The 18,225-nt window shown below is 45.9% G+C and overlaps 1 protein-coding gene across 1 annotated transcript in view; it reads left to right on the top strand.

Moving 5' to 3' along the window:
• The first annotated feature begins 350 nt into the window (after positions 1 to 350).
• The window catches only part of ZGRF1 (zinc finger GRF-type containing 1), a 57,191-nt gene continuing 39,316 nt past the window's right edge, over positions 351 to 18,225 (top strand). Inside the window, exons 1-6 of the mRNA XM_014593153.2 lie at positions 351 to 1,099; positions 2,181 to 2,271; positions 3,180 to 3,260; positions 8,373 to 8,432; positions 10,509 to 10,691; positions 11,788 to 13,999. Of these exons, the coding sequence (XP_014448639.1) occupies positions 2,251 to 2,271; positions 3,180 to 3,260; positions 8,373 to 8,432; positions 10,509 to 10,691; positions 11,788 to 13,999 (2,557 nt within the window). The 5' untranslated portion in view covers positions 351 to 1,099; positions 2,181 to 2,250. The remainder of the gene's footprint in view (positions 1,100 to 2,180; positions 2,272 to 3,179; positions 3,261 to 8,372; positions 8,433 to 10,508; positions 10,692 to 11,787; positions 14,000 to 18,225) is intronic.

Genomic DNA, 18,225 nt, shown 5'->3' with positions numbered 1-18,225 from the left:
TCCCCTCCGCGTCATCGGAGGAGCGACCACGTTCGCTAGAGCCTCGGGAGGGACGGCCGAGCGGCGCGGCCGCAGTGACGTCAGAGGAGCGCCGACGCGATTGGCGGTCTGCAACGATAGTTCCGGCGGAAGCTGGGGCGGCCGCGCGGCTATTGGACCACCGGTGGTGCGGTCGCGGGTTGGTGACGTCACGCTCTTTCGCGGGAGAGCTTCGAACGGGAGTTTCGTGCAAGGCGAAGTGAAGTGTGTCGGGCTTACGGAGAGCGAAGGGGCCGGGGCCGGGGCGACCCGGCAGGGCCGTGCTTATTAGAGTCTTCGAAAGGTGACATGGGGCGTTTTGGTCGTTTGGGCCGGTCGTTTTTTTTTTTTTTAAACAGAATGTTCGTGATTCTTAAACTTTGAGGTCAGAACCCTGTAGGGGTTCAGGTTTGGGTGCGGAAAAATCCGCTTGTTCAAAAATAAAGGAACCGAAAGCATTTAGTCGTAGTTAACAAGAATGGTTTCTGCTGCCAGTACCGAGTTTGTGTGTGTTGGATGTACCTGCGTCTAGCTGCACGGTTCGTGTATGCTTAGGAGTGGGTTTATTTTCAAAAAATTTTTATTGGTTAATTAAGTAGTAGTATTTTTATTACCTTCAGTTTGCTACAAGGTATGTGTGCTTGCCACAGGGATACAGAGAGAGAGAGAGACAGAATGTGAGGAAGCAAGCCAACAGGCCTGGGAGTTGAGCCACAGGCAGCCACCTGGGAGTCCAGCACCTTCACCAGTCGGCTGCTGGCCCCACATACTGGGTATTTATGCCGGTCATACATAATTATCAAAAACATCCAGGTTCTGTGCTACCTTGAAAAACTTTTCTGGTTAATCTTAAATTTGGCACATGTGGGTTGACACCTGAATTGTCTCACAGATATGGACAGATGAATAACTTTAAATTTTTTCTCGTTTTTTTGCCTTAGAGGTGCATGGGCTGGCAGAGAGAGTACTGAGAAACCATTCTCCACAGGGGAGGAGAGGACCACCTGCAATCTCCTCGCCTCCATTCTGCTCCTGGGATTTGGGGCACATGGGTCAGGTGCCACTGGGAACTCCAGCTGTGGTCAGTCATGTGGGAGTCCAGCGTTGTAACCACTGGCCCCTTGTTGGCCGCAAGAATTTACATTTCTGACTGTTTCCCAGGTCTTCATTGTCCCGTGGGGTAGAGGGTCATGCCTTCTGCTCACCTTCAGGGAGTTTTACTGTTGAGTTCTAGGTTTGTCCATGACAGTTTTACGCCAGCAGTGATGGCTGCAGCACTGGTGCAGCAATGTTGAAACTGGAAACCCTTCTCTCCACAGAGGCTGTGATAAACACTGGTTACATAGTGACTGCTGATCTTACAGTAGAAACAATGTGGAAAGCACTGGTTACATAGTGACTCCTGATCTTACAGTAGAAACAATGTCAAAAGCCTTCCCTTCCCTTCCTTTGCAGAGTATAATAAACACTCACTGGTTACATAGTGACCTGCTGGTCTTATCATAGAAACAATATCAGAAGTCTTCTCTTTGCAGAGGTGCATAATGAATACTTACTGGGTCACATAGTGTCCTGTTGATCTTATAGTATAAACGGGGACTTTAAACACAAGGGGGCCACCTTGTGGTGATCACAGAGAGTCAGAACACATGAAATGAATTTGGGTTATAAGGAACTAGACACATGGAGGGCAGAAAGGTTTTCTAGTACTTACTTTGGCACCTGGAAAAATGTCTATGGACTACTCATTTATGTTCTTAGTTTCTCTTGGCAATTTTTTTTGTTTATTTTATTTTATTTATTATTATTATTGTTTTTAAAATTTGCTATATGGCACATGGTGTTCGCCAGAGAGAGACAGACAGACGGAGTGACAAATCATGCCGCCAGGTCCAGGACTCAACCAGGTTGGCCACGTAGGAGTCCAGTGCCTTAAAGACTCTGCCGCCTGCCGGCCCTACCTGGCAATTCTATTCCTAAGCTTCATGTCAATCTTTTAGGGTGTTTTCCATGAGAGATAATTTGATGATACCTGTTTCTCTTAGTATTTAAGGAGGAACTTGTGGATTTCTGTCCCCAGTCAAGAGTTTGTTGAGAAACATTATATTTTATACTTATTCTTTTCATCATTGTTGAATATTTTACATCACTTTTTATTTTAGGTGCTAGAAATAGTTAAATAACCAGCAACTATTTCCTGGACCTGACTGATTTATAACTTCACAGGAAACAATGGAAAGCCAAGAATTTGTTGTAAGTTGTACTAATTTTTGCTACCTCCTTCCTTCCTCCTTCATAACTATTTTTAAAAAATTACTTAACTTTATTATTATTTTCCAACTTGACAGGAGTGAGACAGAGAGAGGGAAAGTGAGAAAGCAAACCACTAGGTCTGGGATCTGAAGCAAAGTTGGCCGTGTGGGAGTCCAGCACCCCTAACTACCATGCCACCTGCTAGTCCTCCTCTTCATAACTATTTTGCTAGGGTTGCCAGATTTAGAAAAACCAAAGAAGAAGCAGTGTACCCCGTTAGATGAGTGTGGGTTTCAGATAGATGCCGAGCACTGCGTTAGTCCTTCACTCTCCTACTTTAAGTGGTGGCTCTTTCTCTTGCCTGTTATTTGTGTCTGTTGTGCAAAGTCCATTGTGACAAACTGTTGGGAAACTCAAGACCAGGAGACAGTTTTTTTCTGTAGAAGGGCTTTTTCATACTCAGGAGGCATTTTATTTTATTTATTAGTATTATTTTAATTTGCTATGGAACGTGTGTGCTGACCAGAGAGAGAATGTGAGAAAGCAGGCCGCCAGTCCAGGATTCAGACCGTAGTCAGCCCTGTGAGAGTCCAGCTCCTTAACCACCATGCCACCTGCTGGTTCCTTCCAACCCCCACAATGGGATTTTCAAGCTACTGGATCTGGGACTTGAGCCACAGAGTTAGCCATGGAGGATCTAGCCACCTCAGCCTCCAGTTCTACTGCCTGCTGGTTTTCTGTTTGTCTTTTAAAACAATCAATATTTTGTTGTTATTGTTATGATATCTGTGCTTCTATTTTAATGAAAGAGACCTTGAATGTTTTTTGTGTGTAGGAAATGTATATAAGATAGGTAACGTTGAATATATGTAAATAGAAACCATTTCCTTTGTATTTCTGGAAATAAGGTTCTGTATACTCACCAGAAAATGAAGAAGTCAAAAGTATGGCAAGATGGAATTCTGAAGATTGCTCACTCAGGAAACAAAGTAAGTGTACAGCCTGACCGCGGAGTCCATGGCAGCCAGGCCCTCACCCTCGAGTGCTGAGGGGACGGTGGACTGCAAATGCTAGAGGTGCTCATCAGTCGTGCTGTGAGAGCAGGAATTCCAAGTGGACCTCAGATCATGCTAACTTATAGGCTATGGACGTTCATAGCACTTCATTTGTTTTCATGTGTTTATTTTTTTTTGTAAAATATTTATTTAATTTTATTTATTCATTTTTTAATTTTAATTTGACTAGAGAGAAACAGAGAGAGAGAAAGTGAGAAAGCAAGCTGCCAGGTCCAGCACTTGAACTGTGGTTGGCCATGCGGAACTATGCAGTACCTTAACCGCCACGCCACCTGCAGGCCTCATTTGTTTTAATTTCTTTTTTAAAAACCTATCAGGATGGGAACCAGCAGTTAGCGTAATGGCTATGTCGCTGGACTCCCATGTAGTCGACCGTGGTTTGTGTCCTGGATCCGGTGGCTGAAAACTCACGCCGGTCACATGCGTGTGCGTGCCCAAGATCCCGAGAGGAGAATGGAGGAAAAGGGATTGTGGCGTGACCATCCCCCCTGGGGGGGTGATGTCTCACTTTCTGTCTCTATGTCTCTCTCTGTCTGTCTGGCGAGTGCACGCGCCCTATAGCAGAAACCTCTCCAAAAAAATAAAAACAACCCTATCAGGGCAGCAGGTGGCATGATGGTTAAAGGCACTTGACTCCCGCAGGACTGACAGCAGTTTGCGTCCCCTACCTGCAGCTCGCTTTCTCACTTTCTTTTCTTTTCTTTTATCTTGGGCAAGCACGCGCACATGCCCGGCGTGAGTTTAAGCAGCCGGGTCCAGGACTTGAACCACCATTGACTACATGGGAGTCCAGTGACATAGCCATTATGCTAACTGATGGTCCCATTGCTTTCTCACTTTATATCTCTCTCTCTTTCACTCTGTCCCTCTCTTGTCACATTAAAGTAAATAAATAAATAAAATTAAATAAAATACTTCTTTTTTTCTTTTTTTTTTTTAACACGTTTTTGCTGTAGGATGCGTGTGCTTGCCAGAAAGACAGAGATAGAGAGACAAAAAGCGGGAAATCTGATGGCCATGCCGCAGTCCCTTCTCCTCTATTCTCTTCTCAGGATGTTGGGCACACATGCACACATGCCTGGCGTGAATTTAAGCCACCGGGTCCGGGACTCAAAACAGAGTCTACTACTTGGGAGTCCAGTAACATAGCCATTTTGCCAACTGCTAGTCCTAATAAAATAATTTTTTTTAAAGAGGTTTTTGCCATAGGGCGCGTACGCTCGGCAGACAGACAGAGACAGAGAGACAAAGCAAGAAATCACCCCCCCAGGGGGGATAGCCACGCTGCAATCCCTTCTCCTTAACATTCTCTTCTTGGGATCTTGGGCATGCACACGCATGCTCCCTGTGTGAGTTTTAAGCCACCGGATCGGGGACGCGAACCGCTGGGATGGGAGTCCAGTGACATAGCCATTACGCTAACTGCTGGTCCCATAAAATAATTCTTTAAAAACAAAACAAAACATGTTCTATCAAAAACTTATGGGGCTAGCAGATTGCACCAAGGTTTAGGCAACTGGATCCCATATGGCCGACTACATGGTTCAAGTCCTAGAATTGGCTGCTGTTGGGTGTGTGTGCATGTGTGCCCAAGATCCTGGAAGGAGCGTGGAAGAGAGGGGTTCACGATGTGCCATCCCTCTCCAGGGGATGATCTCTCACTCCCCATCTCTGTCTATTTCAAGTGTATTTACCCAATAGCTAAACAGGAGAAAAAATGCTTACCACATTTCAGGCATGATGTTTTATTTTATTTTATTATTCAAAAAGCAATTTTAAAAAGTTACTTATTTTTTATTACTATTGTCATTTAAAAATTTTTGCTATAGTGTTGCAGAAAACCAGACTCCGAGAAATGGAAAATAGCGCTTGGAGAAATAAGAACTGTCTATTATGTTGGCAAGCACCGAGGAGTTAACGCTCTGAACCTCCGGTCCCAACTGGGGGTTGGACATGGTCTTTTATGGGGGAATTGGAGAGGGAGTGGTCTTAGATGTTAGGAATGGGGAAGAGGCTCAGACCTGTCCTAGAATGGAGGTGGCAGAGAAGCAGGAAGTCCAAACTCTTCAAGGTTCTAGGTTACCCTGTCGCTCTGGGGACGGGCAGTAAATTTGGGGGGCACAGAAACCTCAGGCAGCTATCAGTCCTGATTTATTCATGAATTCAGGGTCTCTCCATATCAGTAGGACATATACTCTTGCCAGAGAGAGACAGAGAGGGAAAGTGACCTGAAAGCATGTTACTAGGCCCGGGATTTGAATTACTGTCGGCCATGTGAAAGTCCAGCACCTTAACCACCACACCACCACACCACGCCTCTTATTTTGTAATTAAAAAAAAATTTACCAGGGTCAACAGATGACAGCACTTAAGTCTCTGGAAGCCTGCATGGGTGACCACGGTTTGCAACTCAGATCCAGTGGCTTGAAGATCACACCAGGTGTTTTGTGTGTGTGCGCTCAGGATCCCAGGAAGAGAATGGAGGAGAAGGGATTATGGCATGGCCATGCTCCCTGAAGGATGATTTCTCATTTTCCCTTTCAGTGTCTCTCTCTCTCTCTCTCTGGCAAGCACACACAACCCTAAGGCAAAAACCTCTTTGAAAAATTTGCCAAAGGGTGACGGCACTTGTTGGAGAGAGACAAAAGAGTGAAAAAGCATCCCCATCGGGGATGGCCATGCTACAATTCCTTCTCCATTTCTTCCTCTTGTTGGGATTTTGGGCATGCACGCACATACACCTAGTATGTTATCAAGTTGCTAGGTTTAGGACTTGGACTGAACAGTCAGCCATGTGGGATTCAGCCACTTGACCCTTCATGCTGTCTGCTGACTTTGTATTCCTTTTATTGCTGAATAATCCATTGCATAGATTTCTCATGTCTTACTCACTTTCTCACCAGTCGATGTGCATTTGGGTCACTTATGGCTGTATGGTTGGTGTTGCTATGAACATTTATGTTTGCGTCCACATGTTTTTATTTTGCTTGAGTATATTTCTCGGATTGAAATTGCTGGGTCATGTGGTAATTTTGTCTTTAATCCCTCCCGCCCAAACAGAAACAGAGACAGAGTGAGAAATCACACCCCAGGGAGTGAGCCATTCTATAGTCCCTTCTCCTCCATTCTCCTCTTGGGATTTTATTCATGCATGTACACGTCCTTGGCATGATTTTTTTTTTTTTGAGAGATTTTTACTGTAGGGCGCGTGCGCTCGCCAGACAGAGAGAGACATAGAGACAGAAAGCGAGAAATCACCCCCCAGGGGGGATGGTCACGCCGCAATCCCTTCTCCTCCATTCTCCTCTTGGGATCTTGGGCACGCACGCACACGCGCCTGGCGTGAGTTCTAAGCCACCGGGTCCGGGACTCGAACCGCTGTCGACTACATGGGAGTCCAGCAACATAACCATTACGCTAACTGCTGGTTCCCACATGATTTTTTTTTTTTAATAAAGAATTATCTTATTCAACTTTATTTATTTTAATTTGATCTGAGAGGGACAGAGTGAGAGAGACAGAGTGAGGCAAAGTGATTAAACAAACCACCAGGTCCAGGAGTCTAACCATGGTTGGCCATGTGGGAGTCCAGCGCCTTAAACCACCACGCCACCTGCTGGCCCCTTGGCATGACTTTCAAGCCTCTGGGTCCAGGATGGAACTGAGCTGTCGGCTATGGGAAATTCAGCCACCTGTTGGCCTATGTTTAATCTTTTGAGGGACTGCCACACGTTTTTGCAAAGTGATGAAGCATTAGCATTTAAGTGGCTAGTGGAGGAATTTCTGTGACACAAGAGAAAGGCCAGAAAATGATAACTACTTCAGCTTCCTCTCTCCTTCCCTCTCACTTCTAGCAAGGCTTTTCATTACATCTCGTGAGCAATTGTCTTATTATCCCAGTGGCTGCATCTCAGTTCAAATCCCTATCATCTCCCTGCTCTTCCACACCCTATTAGAACGGTCTCCTGACAGATCTTGTCTCCTGTTTGTCCCCTCTATGTATTCCAGTTCTTTTTTCCCCTAAATGCCATTCCAAGATCCTCCTGGCAGGAATTACGTTTCAGACATTCTTTTTTTATCTTTTTTTTTTTTTAAGAATTATTTATTTAACTTTTTATTTATTATTATCATTATTATTTTCCAGTTTGATCAGAGATGGACAGAGAGAGAGCGAGAGGAAGTGAGAAAGCAAGCCACCAGGTCCAAGACTTGAACTGTGGTCGGCGCCTTTAACCACTATGCCACTTGCTGGCCCCTTTGTTTTTGTTTTGTTTTGTTTTGTTTTTTGAGAGGTTTTCGCTATAGGGCACGTGCGTTCGCCAGACAGAGAGACAGAAAGCGAGAAATCATCCCCCAGGGGGGATGGTCACGCCGCAATCCCTTCTCCTCTGTTCTCCCCTCAGGATCTTGGGCACACATGCACACGCACCTGGCGTGTTTAAGCCACCGGGTCCGGACGCGAACCACGGTCGACTACTTGGGAGTCCAGCGACATAGCCAGTACGCTAACTGCTGGTCCCATTTCTGAAATTCTTACATGTCTTCTGTCACTCTCTTGCACAATGAGCAGATGCAAAATGAACGTTTGAAAGAGACAACGGTTTCAAATCCCAGCTAAACGGAGTGAATGGCCCTCTTACTACTTGATTCAGTTGTATAACAGTTTCCAACTTGCTTTTGACTGCGGGTAAGAAAAGTAAGTATGGGGGCCAGCAGTTGGTGTAATGGATATGTTGCTGGACTCCCGTATAGTCGAACATGGTTCGAGTACCGGACCAGGAGGCTTAAACTCACGCTGGGTGCGTGTGTGTGTGCGTGCCCAAGATCTTGAGAGGAGAATGGAGGAGAAGGGATTGCCGTGTGGTCATCCCCCTGGGGGGGTGATTTCTCACTTTCTGTTTCTCTGTCTCTGTCTTTCTGGCGAGCGCATGCGCCCTATAGCAAAAACCTCTCCCTGACAAAAAAAAAAAAAAAAGTAAAGTAAATGTGTTCTGTCTTCTTAACATTTATTTTGTTTTAATACAGGCAATTTTATATGATGACAAAGGAGCATGTTTGGAAAGTCTCTTTCTTAAGCTACTTGAGGTATTTTCATATGTTTACATTATTTAAAAATCTCTAGCCACCAAAAAATATCTCTAGTAACTTTCTTTTAAAATGTTAAAGAGTGTAGACATGGAACTAATATTAATAATTATTGCTATATTTGTCGAACATCTATTCTAAGATTTTGTGCTAAATGCCAGTTGGTATTTTTTCCTTTTTTAAAAGAGAATTATTTATTTATTTAATTCTATTTGTTATTATTGTTTAACTTGACTAGAAAAAGACAGAGAGAAAGAAAAAGTGAGAAAGCAAGCCCCTAGGCCTGGGACTGCAACCATGGTCGGCCCTGTAGGAGTCCAGCACCTTAACCACCACCCCACCTGCCAGCTCAGTATTTTTGCTTTTAATTTTTACGACAACAGTGTTTTTTTCTTTTTGTAGAAGTGTAATGCCAAAAGATTAAGTAACTTGCATATGTCATAGATTTACAGTGCTTCACCTGAGATTTGGAACCAGAGACTAGTTGCTCTAAAGTCTAATTCTATTACGTGTTTTTTTTTTAATTTTTATTTTTTAGGTTTTTGCCATAGGGGCCATATGTTCGGAGGGGAGAGACGGGGAGGGGGGGATCAGAAATCACCCCTCAGCCACATTGCAGTCTCTTCTTCCCGCCCTCCTCCTGGGGTTTGAGCACAGATGCACATGTGGCTGTGTGATTTTCAAGCCGTCAGGTCTGGGGCAGATTGTGCTTGGCCGTGTGGGAGTCCAGGGCCTTGAGCGCTATGCTGCCTTCTGGCTGCTGTTACTTGGGTTTTGATCAAGATGTTTAGTGGGAAATACTGCTGGGCCCTATTTTATTTTATTTTATTATTTTATTTTTTAACTTAATTTATTTTAATTTGACCAGAGAGAGAGACACGCACAGAAAGAGAGAGAGAGAGAGAGAGAGAGAGAGAGAAGGAAAGCGAGAAAGCAAGCTACCAGGTCAGTGACTCGAAATGTGGTCAGCCATGTGGGAGTCCAGTGACCTTAACCACCATGCCACCTGCTGCTCCCCAATTGACATTCATTTATAAAGACATAATAAATAGGTTTTTTTTTTTTTTTTTTTTTTGAGTGGCCTTAGGGTACATGTACTCGTTAGAGAGAGAGACAGAGAGAGGGAATGTGAGAAATCGCTCTCCACAGGGGACGACCACACTGCAGTCCCTTCTCCATTCTCCAGGGATCTTGGGTACACGTGCACATGCACTCGGCATGGGTTTCAAGCCTCTGGGTCCCGGGCTTGCACCGTGGTTCACATTTGAGAGTCCAGCAACATAACTGCTTCACCATCTTCTGGCCCAGTAGCTCTGTTTTAAAAAGTATTTTGCCAGAGGGCATGTGCACTTGCCAGAGGGAAGGAAAGTGTCTCCCACAGTGGATGGTCATGCTGCAGCCCCCTGTCCTCCATTTCTCCCTTCTGAGATTTTGGACATGCATGCACACACCTGCCATGTTTATCAAGATGTTGGGTCTACGACTTAAATCGTGTGGGTTGACCACATGGGATCCAGCTGCCTTCCTCACCTCATCGTGGGCCGGGCTGGTAATAGTGCTAAATTTTAAAAAGTTACATTTGGTAGGAGACCAGTAGGTGGTGCGGTTAAGGGGTTGGGCATCCCCATGTGGTCACCCACAGTTCGAGTCCCGAATCTGGTGGCTGACTTTCTCACTTTCCCTTTCTCTCCCTCTCTCTGTGTCTCTCTGGTCAAATTAAAAAATAAATGAATGAATAAATAAAATTAATGAAATAATTCTTTTTAAAAATTACGTTTGGTAATGGATTCTAAGTGAATCCCTTGAGCGGAGGCTTATTCTCCTTGCCTGCCGTCGTGTCCCCAGCTATTAAATGAGCACGTCAGTGAGTCTGTTACTGTGCTGTGCTTGTCGGTGCTTGTCGGTGCTGGACTAGTGCGTGCTGATGAGCAGTTGAAGACTTACACTACTCGTTCACTCACTCGGTACCTACTTAGTGCATACCCATTTCATCTCGCTTAGTGCTAACGAGCTTAATGGGACACAGTGGGTAATCAAAATAACCATATACTCGGACATGGGTTCTTTAACATGCAGGTGAAACCTGGAGATGACTTAGAAAGTGACCGGTACCTAGTCACCGTGGAGGGAGTTACCGTTGCGGCAAGTGTAACTGTTGAACAGGATGCTGCTAAAGAAGCCCCAAAGTCAAATTCATGGAAGCCGGTACCTAGCTGGTCTCTCGGGCGTCAGCCTCCTGGTGTAAAAAGGAGGTTCACGGTGCGTTTCCCCATGGCAACCGTACGTCAGTGTCTGAGAGACTGTACCAAACAGTGATGAGTTTGAAGCTGTTGCACTATGATGTTAAACGATGATTTGTAGTATAGTCAGGTAGAAAGGAAATAACCCTTAGTTCCCTTGTTACAGATAAAGGTCTGTATTTATTTAGCAAACTTGAAATCTTTTTTTGTTTTGTTTTGTTTTGAGAGGTTTTTGCCATAGAGTGTGTGTGCTCGCCACAAAGACAGAGACAGAAGGCGAGAAATCACCCCCTGGGGGGGATGGCCACGCTGCAATTCCTTCTCCATTCTCCTCTCGGGATCTTGGGCATGCATGCATGTGCTCCTGGTGTGAGTTTAAGCCACCAGGTCTGGGACTTGAACTGCAGTCAACTACATGGGCGTCCAGCGACATAGCCATTATGCCAGCTGCTGGTCCCAGCAAACTTTATATCTTAATAATTACTTTATTTTAAGGGAAGTATATCTTTTTATTTATTTATTTATTTATTTATTTTTTTTGCCAGAGAGCATGTATGTTTGCCACAGAGAGAGAAAGAGGGAAAGTGAGAAATTATTCCAGAGGAGATGGTCATGGCACAGTCCCTTCTCCTTCATTCTCCTCTTGGGATTTTGGGCACATGTGCCTGACCTGTTTTTTCAGACCGCCAGCTCTGAGTCTTGTACTGCAGAGTTAGCCCTGTGGAATCTAGTGCCTTAACCACCACGTCACCTACTGCCCCTCTTGTTTGTTGTTAAAATTTTGTTATAGGGCATATGTGCTCAGTGGACACAGAGAGGAAAGGTGAGGAATCACTCCCCGGGGGCATGCTACTCTGCAGTCAGTCTCTTCTCCGTTCTTCTCTTGGGACTTCGGGCACACAGTCAGGTGTCTTCAGGGTGATTTTCAAACTGCAGTGTCTGGGAGTGAACGGTGTGGAATCCACCCACCTTAATCCCTGCACTCCCTGCTGGCCCCACATTTCTTCCTTCTTTCTTTCTGTTTTTTTTTTTTTTTTCCAATCAGTTAATTTCACATATTCTTTACAGGTAATGGAATAACTAATAATTGTTAGTCATTGTTTTAATATTTGTAGGGTTTTCAAGGACCACGTCAGATCCCAAAGAAAATGGCTATTGTAGAACATGGAGAACCAGCCACATCACTGGAAGCTGAGCAACCTGGACCCACGTTTGTCTCTTCCCTCTGTAGCTCCTCTCCTTCGTTCGGTGCTGGCCGCAGAGACGGAACGAGTATGGCGGCAGACCTAGAGTGCGCCATCACTTACAGGGACAGAGGGAGAGGTAGCGTGCCGCCACCAACTGTTCCAGCTGCACCCTTCAAGGTTCGCCCAGAAGGACGTGAAGAGAAGTATCTCTGCTCTCCTGTTGGTCCTGGAGATAAACTTCCCGACTGCGGACTGCCCATTGCAAGCGATGGTTTCGCATCTCACCGTTCAGGAGTCTCACAGCACATCAGAAGCAGAGCCCGGATACTAGCTCTTCTGAAGCCCAAGTCAGCCAGCACACGCCAGGAGCTACACCCTTTGATCAGAGAATGTGGTCCTCAGGTACAGCTGCAGGGGAGGGCAGACGCTCCTGCTGCCCCCAAGGGCCTGGCTCACCTGGGTGAGCCTGCAGAGGGCAGGAGCACAGAAATCCAGCATGGCCAGCACCCCCCAGCAGGCAGGGGCTCTCACAGCCAGTGGGCCACATGTGTGTCCTCACAGAATGCTCATTCTACAGGCGGTGCAAGTGAAAGAGGAGGAGGTCCTGAGACCCAGGGAGATGATGGCAACTTGAATTTCAAAGACTTTCTGGTACAAAATGAAACTCGTCTCGCAAAGAAAGAGTGCTGTGAGGGTGAGCCAGTTGGTAATAGCAATGGACCTTGGGATCAGAAGGTGAAATTAGAAAGTCCTTCCTTCTGTGACGGCGACAGCTTGCTGGTTACCTGTAGCAGTCCGGAAAGTGATCGTTTATTATCAGGGTCTGACATTGAAGAGAGTAGTGAAGCCCTGTGTAGTCAACATGACAAGGTGTGTGTAAGAGGACCCATTTTCATTAGAGAAAAGGCTGAGGAGGTGAACTTGTGCAGAATGTTAGAAAAGGACTCTGAACAGCCAGTGTCATCTCTGCCAGAGTCTGGACAGCTGCAGATCGAATCTCCAAGTGACAAACCTGGAATTTCCAGTATTATGGACGTGTTTTCTACAAGTGACACTGACAGTGAAAGGCCTGATAGCGTCTATCAACCTGTAAGTGACACAGCACAGCCATTTTTGGAGGTAACTTTTAATCTGAGCAACTTTGATCCCAGTGACTCTGAGGAGGAGTCACAGGGAACCAGAGCAGTTTCCCAGCGTCCGGACAGACAGGTGAAGGAGAGTTCAATTGGTGACATTAACTCATGCGTTGAAAAGAGATGTGAGGTTATAAGCCACCCAGAAATCAACAGACGTTTGCCACTTGTCCTGAGCCCTGGTGGCAGCTCTATGGAGACTCTTCCTATGGAGCGGACTCTGCTGTCACAGTTTTGCGATGAGATTTGTGTGGGTTTTGATGTGGGACGACGTAAAACTGGAAAGACTGGAAAAGAAGCAGCGGCGAGCAGGGAAACAGTAAGTGGGGTGGACACGGTGACTGCTGGTGTGTGTGAGGGTGACAGAGAAGGTGCCAGTGTGTGCGTCCCCGAGGTCCCAGGTAACTGTGGTCTCACTTCACACCTGAATAAACCTAAAGGCACAAACACGAATTGGCATGTTCCTAATTTTTTAAACAGAACTACTAACCAGACTCCTGGGAATAACCTATTTCCAGAAGATGCTCGGCCCCAGGCATTTATTTTGGCAAATGACTTAGAAGGAAGTGATGAACAGGGTTTGCTGTCACCCTGTAGTAGTGACCACAGCACCCAGCTGTTAAATACCACTCAGGCTCACTCTACGTGTATTGCACTTGGCAAATCAGATACCCAAGTTTCCAGTTCTTTGTCTTACCGTCTGGGAGGAAAACATTGTATGCCTAAAGACACAGAAGCACGTCTTTCTGAATCTGAAGATTTGGAAATGATTAGATGTTTACCTCCTGATAATACTGAAGTCGGAACTGCCAGAAAAAGCAGACAGTATTGGAGTAATGCTGGAAATTCTTCAGAAGTTTCTGGATTAGTAAATAACATGTCTCTTTTGAAATCACTGTCTGCGTATAACTCAGCTTTGGACAGCTTGGAGATACTGACAGAGGAGAAGACTGCCTTTCGCCATCACAGATCTCCGCAGATACAGGAGGCAGAGAGCAGTCCTGGAGGTTAGAGGGGCTTGTCTGGCTTGCACCGTTCTTGTAGCTCGGGGAGACGGTACCTGTTCTGGTCGCGACAGCAGAGTCAGGCAGTTTAAATCGGCAGTATGAGCACCGGGCAGAAGCAGCTCTCACAGAGAGCACATGGCGAGAGCAAGCCTTCCTACCACAGCTCCTCAGGCCACCTCTTTGTAAGAGGCCTTTGCCTTAGGGTTTGTGCTCCAGGAAGAGAAAGACAGAGACAATGAGAGGGAAAGTGAGAAATCACCCCCGCAGGGGCCATGCCACAGTTCCTTCTCCATTTTCCTCCCGGGATCTTGTGCACACATGCACACGTGCCCAGCATGAGTGTCAAGCCATCAGGTCTGGGTCTTGAACCGTAGTTGGCCATGTGGGAGTCTAGCGATGTAACCACTACACCATCTGCTAGCCCTAGCCCGTTTTCTTTAGGGTATCTTTCCAGAAATATTCTTTGCATGTGAGCATTTATCGGCACATGTAAGGGAACATGTATGTTCCCACACATGTACAGTATATATCATAGTCTTCTTACCATTTTCATCTTTGGACATGTATTGAGATAAATTTTTTATTTATGTTTAAAATGATTAATTTATTTTTATTTATTATCATTATTTTTTAATTTGACCAGAGAAAGAGAAAGTGAGAAAGTAAGTCACCGGGTTCAGGACTTGAACTCCAGTCAACCACGTGGGAGTCCAGTGCCCTAACCAGCACGCTACCTGCCAGCCCTCCTGATGTGAAAGTCCAGTAATGTAAACATTATGCCATATACTGGTCCCTATTTTAATTTTTCTTGAAGCGTTTTTTTTTTTTTTTTGCCAAAGGGCTTGTGTGCTCACCAGAGAGAGAGGCAGATACAGAGAGAGCAAAAGTGAGTCATTCTCAGGAAATGTCTGCTGCAGTCCCTTCTCCAGTCTCCTTCCTGGATCTTGGGTGGGCACATGAGTTTCAAGCTACCGGGTCTAGGACTGGAATTGCAGTCAGCCATGTAGGAGTACAGCTAGGTAAACACCATGCCACCTCCTGGCCCTAAGACATTTTTATAAAAAGCATGAGTTCTGGGGCCAGCAGGTGGCATTGTGACTGAGGCGCTGGACTCCCACACGGCTGACTGCAGTCTGAGTCCCAGACCAGGCGGCTTTAAAACCACGCTGCACATGGGGCCAGCCAATGGCGTAATGACTACGTCACTTGACTCTGATGTAGTCGACCACAGTTCATTTCCTGAGCCCAGCGGCTTAAAGCTCATGCCAGACGAGTGTGCGCGTGTGCCCAAAATCCTGAGAGGAGAACGGAGAAGGAACTGTGTGGCCACCCCCTAGTGGTGATCCCTCGCTTTCTGTCTCTGGCAAGCTCACGCGCCCTATAGCACAAATCTTTCTTGGGAAAAAAAAAAGACAATCATGCTGCACCTATGCGCCCAAAATCCAAAGAGGAGAATGAGGAAGGGATTGCGTTGTCCCTCTGGGGAGATTTCTGACTTACCCTCATTCTCTCAGGTAAGTGCACATGCCCAATGACCAAAAAAAAAAAAAAAAACCTTAAAAAAAAAGGTTACATCTTCTTTCACACGATTTCGCTGTTTACCATTTGGTACAAAGTAGCAGGCCAGCTGGTGGCATGGTGGTTACGGGTACTGGATCCCACACGGCTGAGCACAGTTCAAGTTTGGACCTGGTGGCTTGAAAAAAAATGCCGGGCGTGTGTACATGTGCTCCACTGCAAAAAATCCCATAAGAATGGAGAAGAGGTTACCATGTGGCCATCCTCCCTTAGGGGCGATTTCTCACTCCCCTCCCCCCTTTCTGTCTCTGGTAAGTGCATGCACCCTATAGCAACGCTAAGGGGAAAAATGACTCTTCTGTCCATCCTTGTTGATTTATTTCTGACTGTGTAAAATACTAACCAAGTTCAGGGCCAGCAGGTGGGCATGGAAGTTAAGGTGGCTGGACCCCACATGGCTGACTGCGTTTCGAGCCCTGGACCTGGTGGCTCAAAATGATGACAGGCGTGTACGTGTGCATGCTCAAAATGTCGGGGACTGGGAGAGAAGAGGTTGTGGCGTGGCCACCCCCGGGTCGATTTCTTCCCCTCTCTCTGTACCCTACCACCCCCAACTGGTGAGTGCATGCACCCTGTAGTCCCATCCCCTTTAAGAAAATAGCCAAGTCGCCGTGTCAGCACTGAGATCCCTTTGTCATGCCTTCTGTCCCAGTCTCTCCCGGCTGCTGTGGGTCCTCAATAGGTCATACACACTTCTTTTTTTATGTAATTATTTTATTTAACTTTATTTATTCATTTATTTTAATTTGACCACAGAGGGACAGAGTGAGGTAGAGATAGAAATTGAGAACGCAAGCCACCAGGTCTAGGATTTGAACCGTGGTGGCAAATGTGGGAATCCAGCACCCCTAACTACCACACCACCTGCCAGCCCCCATACTTACACATCTTTTGGTAAAATTAAATAGCTCTAAAAATTGTTTTTCACCTTGTTTAACAAAAGATACCATACTGGGGACCAGTAGTTGGCATAATGGCTATGTCACTGGACTCCCATGTAATCGACCATGGTTCTAGTCCCGGACCCGGTGGCTTAAACTTACACTGGGTGTGTGTGCGTGCGCGTGCGTGCCCAAGATCCCAAGAGGAGAATGGAGGAGAAGGGATTGCGGCATGGCTATCACCCCTGGGGGTGATTTCTCACTTTCTGTCTCTCTGTCTCTGGTGAGCGCATGTGCCCTGTAGCAAAAACCTCTCAAAAGAAAAGAAAGATAGTATACTCATATATTCTTTTGCACTTTGCTCTTTCCCCTTAGTCGTATGCCGCGGAGTCATTTCATCTCAGTACATAGGGAGCACCCTCATCTTTGTTTGCGTCTGTCGCCCACTGTGGGCGTACACGGCCTTTGTTCAGCCCGTCTCCTGTGTGGACATTTGGGTGTATACCTTCAGATTACAAGTAATGTGGCAGCCGGTGTTCTCTATCTTGACGTACGTGGGTGTGTGTGTCTAGACTCACATCACCCCTGTTGTTGAGGTGTCTTCAGAGCACTTTCCCGGGGTTACTGGGTTAGTGGGTAAGTATGTGTGGTTTTTTAGACACTTGAGAGCTCATTTGGTGCCCACAGGTGGTATGGCTAATGCGCTGGACTACCACCTGGCACGTTTCAACTGGTGCTAGCTTTCACACTTTCTCTCTGTCTCTATGGTGAGTGCATGAGCCCTGTATCAAGTTTAAAAATAAATAAATAAAATGAAATAATTAAAAAAAAAATTATGGGGCTGACAGGTGGTGTGGTGGTTAAGGGCGCTGGATTCTCACATGACTGACCAAAGTTCAAGTCCTGGACCTGCTGGCTTGCTCTCCCCCGCTTTCGTTCTCACTCTTGCTCTGTCCTTCTTTGGTCAAGTTAAAAATAAAGTTAAAAAAAGAATTCTTTAAACAAAAATAATGATTTCATTTTATTTATTATTATTTTTTATTTTTCCGTGTGCTTGCTGGAGAGACAGAGAGACAGAAAGTGAGAAATCACCCCCCAGGGGATGGTTATACCACAGTCCCTCCTCTATTTTCCTCTTGGGATCTTGGGGAAAACATGCTCACACATCCAGCATGAGTTTTAAGCTGCCAAGTCTGGGACTCTAACTGCAGTCGGCCACATGGGAGTCCAGCAATGTAACCATTATGCGATATGCTGGTCCCTTACTGTTTTTTAATTTACCCAGAGAGACAAGAGTGAGAGAGAGGGAGGGAAAGTGAGAAAACAAACTGCCAGGTACCGGACTCGAATCGTGGTTGTCTGTATGGGAGTCCAGCACCTTAGCCACCATGCCACTTGCTGGCCCCCAAATTAAAGAGATTTTTTAAAAATATATATTTTTGCTATCGGATATGTATACTCACTGGAGAGACAGACAGAAAGTGAGAAATTGGGGATGGCCATGCTCCAAGCTGCCCAGTGTAGGGCTGGGACTGTGGTCAGAACTGTGGTCTCCATCATTAACCACCATGCCACCTGATGCCAAGGGGCCTGGCTGCTCTTGAGCACAGCATCTGCCTGGAGCCAACCCTTTGTCAGAACTTTGGTTTTTTCGAATTATTTATTTAATTTTATTTACCATTATTATTTTTACATTTGCTACAGGACTTGTACACTTCCTTGAGAGAGCGAGGGAGAGGGGGGAGTGAGAAAGCACTGCACATGGTG

Source organism: Tupaia chinensis, unplaced genomic scaffold (genome assembly GCF_000334495.1).
Source record: "Tupaia chinensis unplaced genomic scaffold, TupChi_1.0 Scaffold139767_1, whole genome shotgun sequence".
Classification (NCBI taxonomy): Eukaryota; Metazoa; Chordata; class Mammalia; order Scandentia; family Tupaiidae; genus Tupaia; species Tupaia belangeri.
The sequence above is the reverse complement of the archived record's forward strand: the minus strand, read 5'-3'. Positions and strand labels throughout refer to the sequence as shown.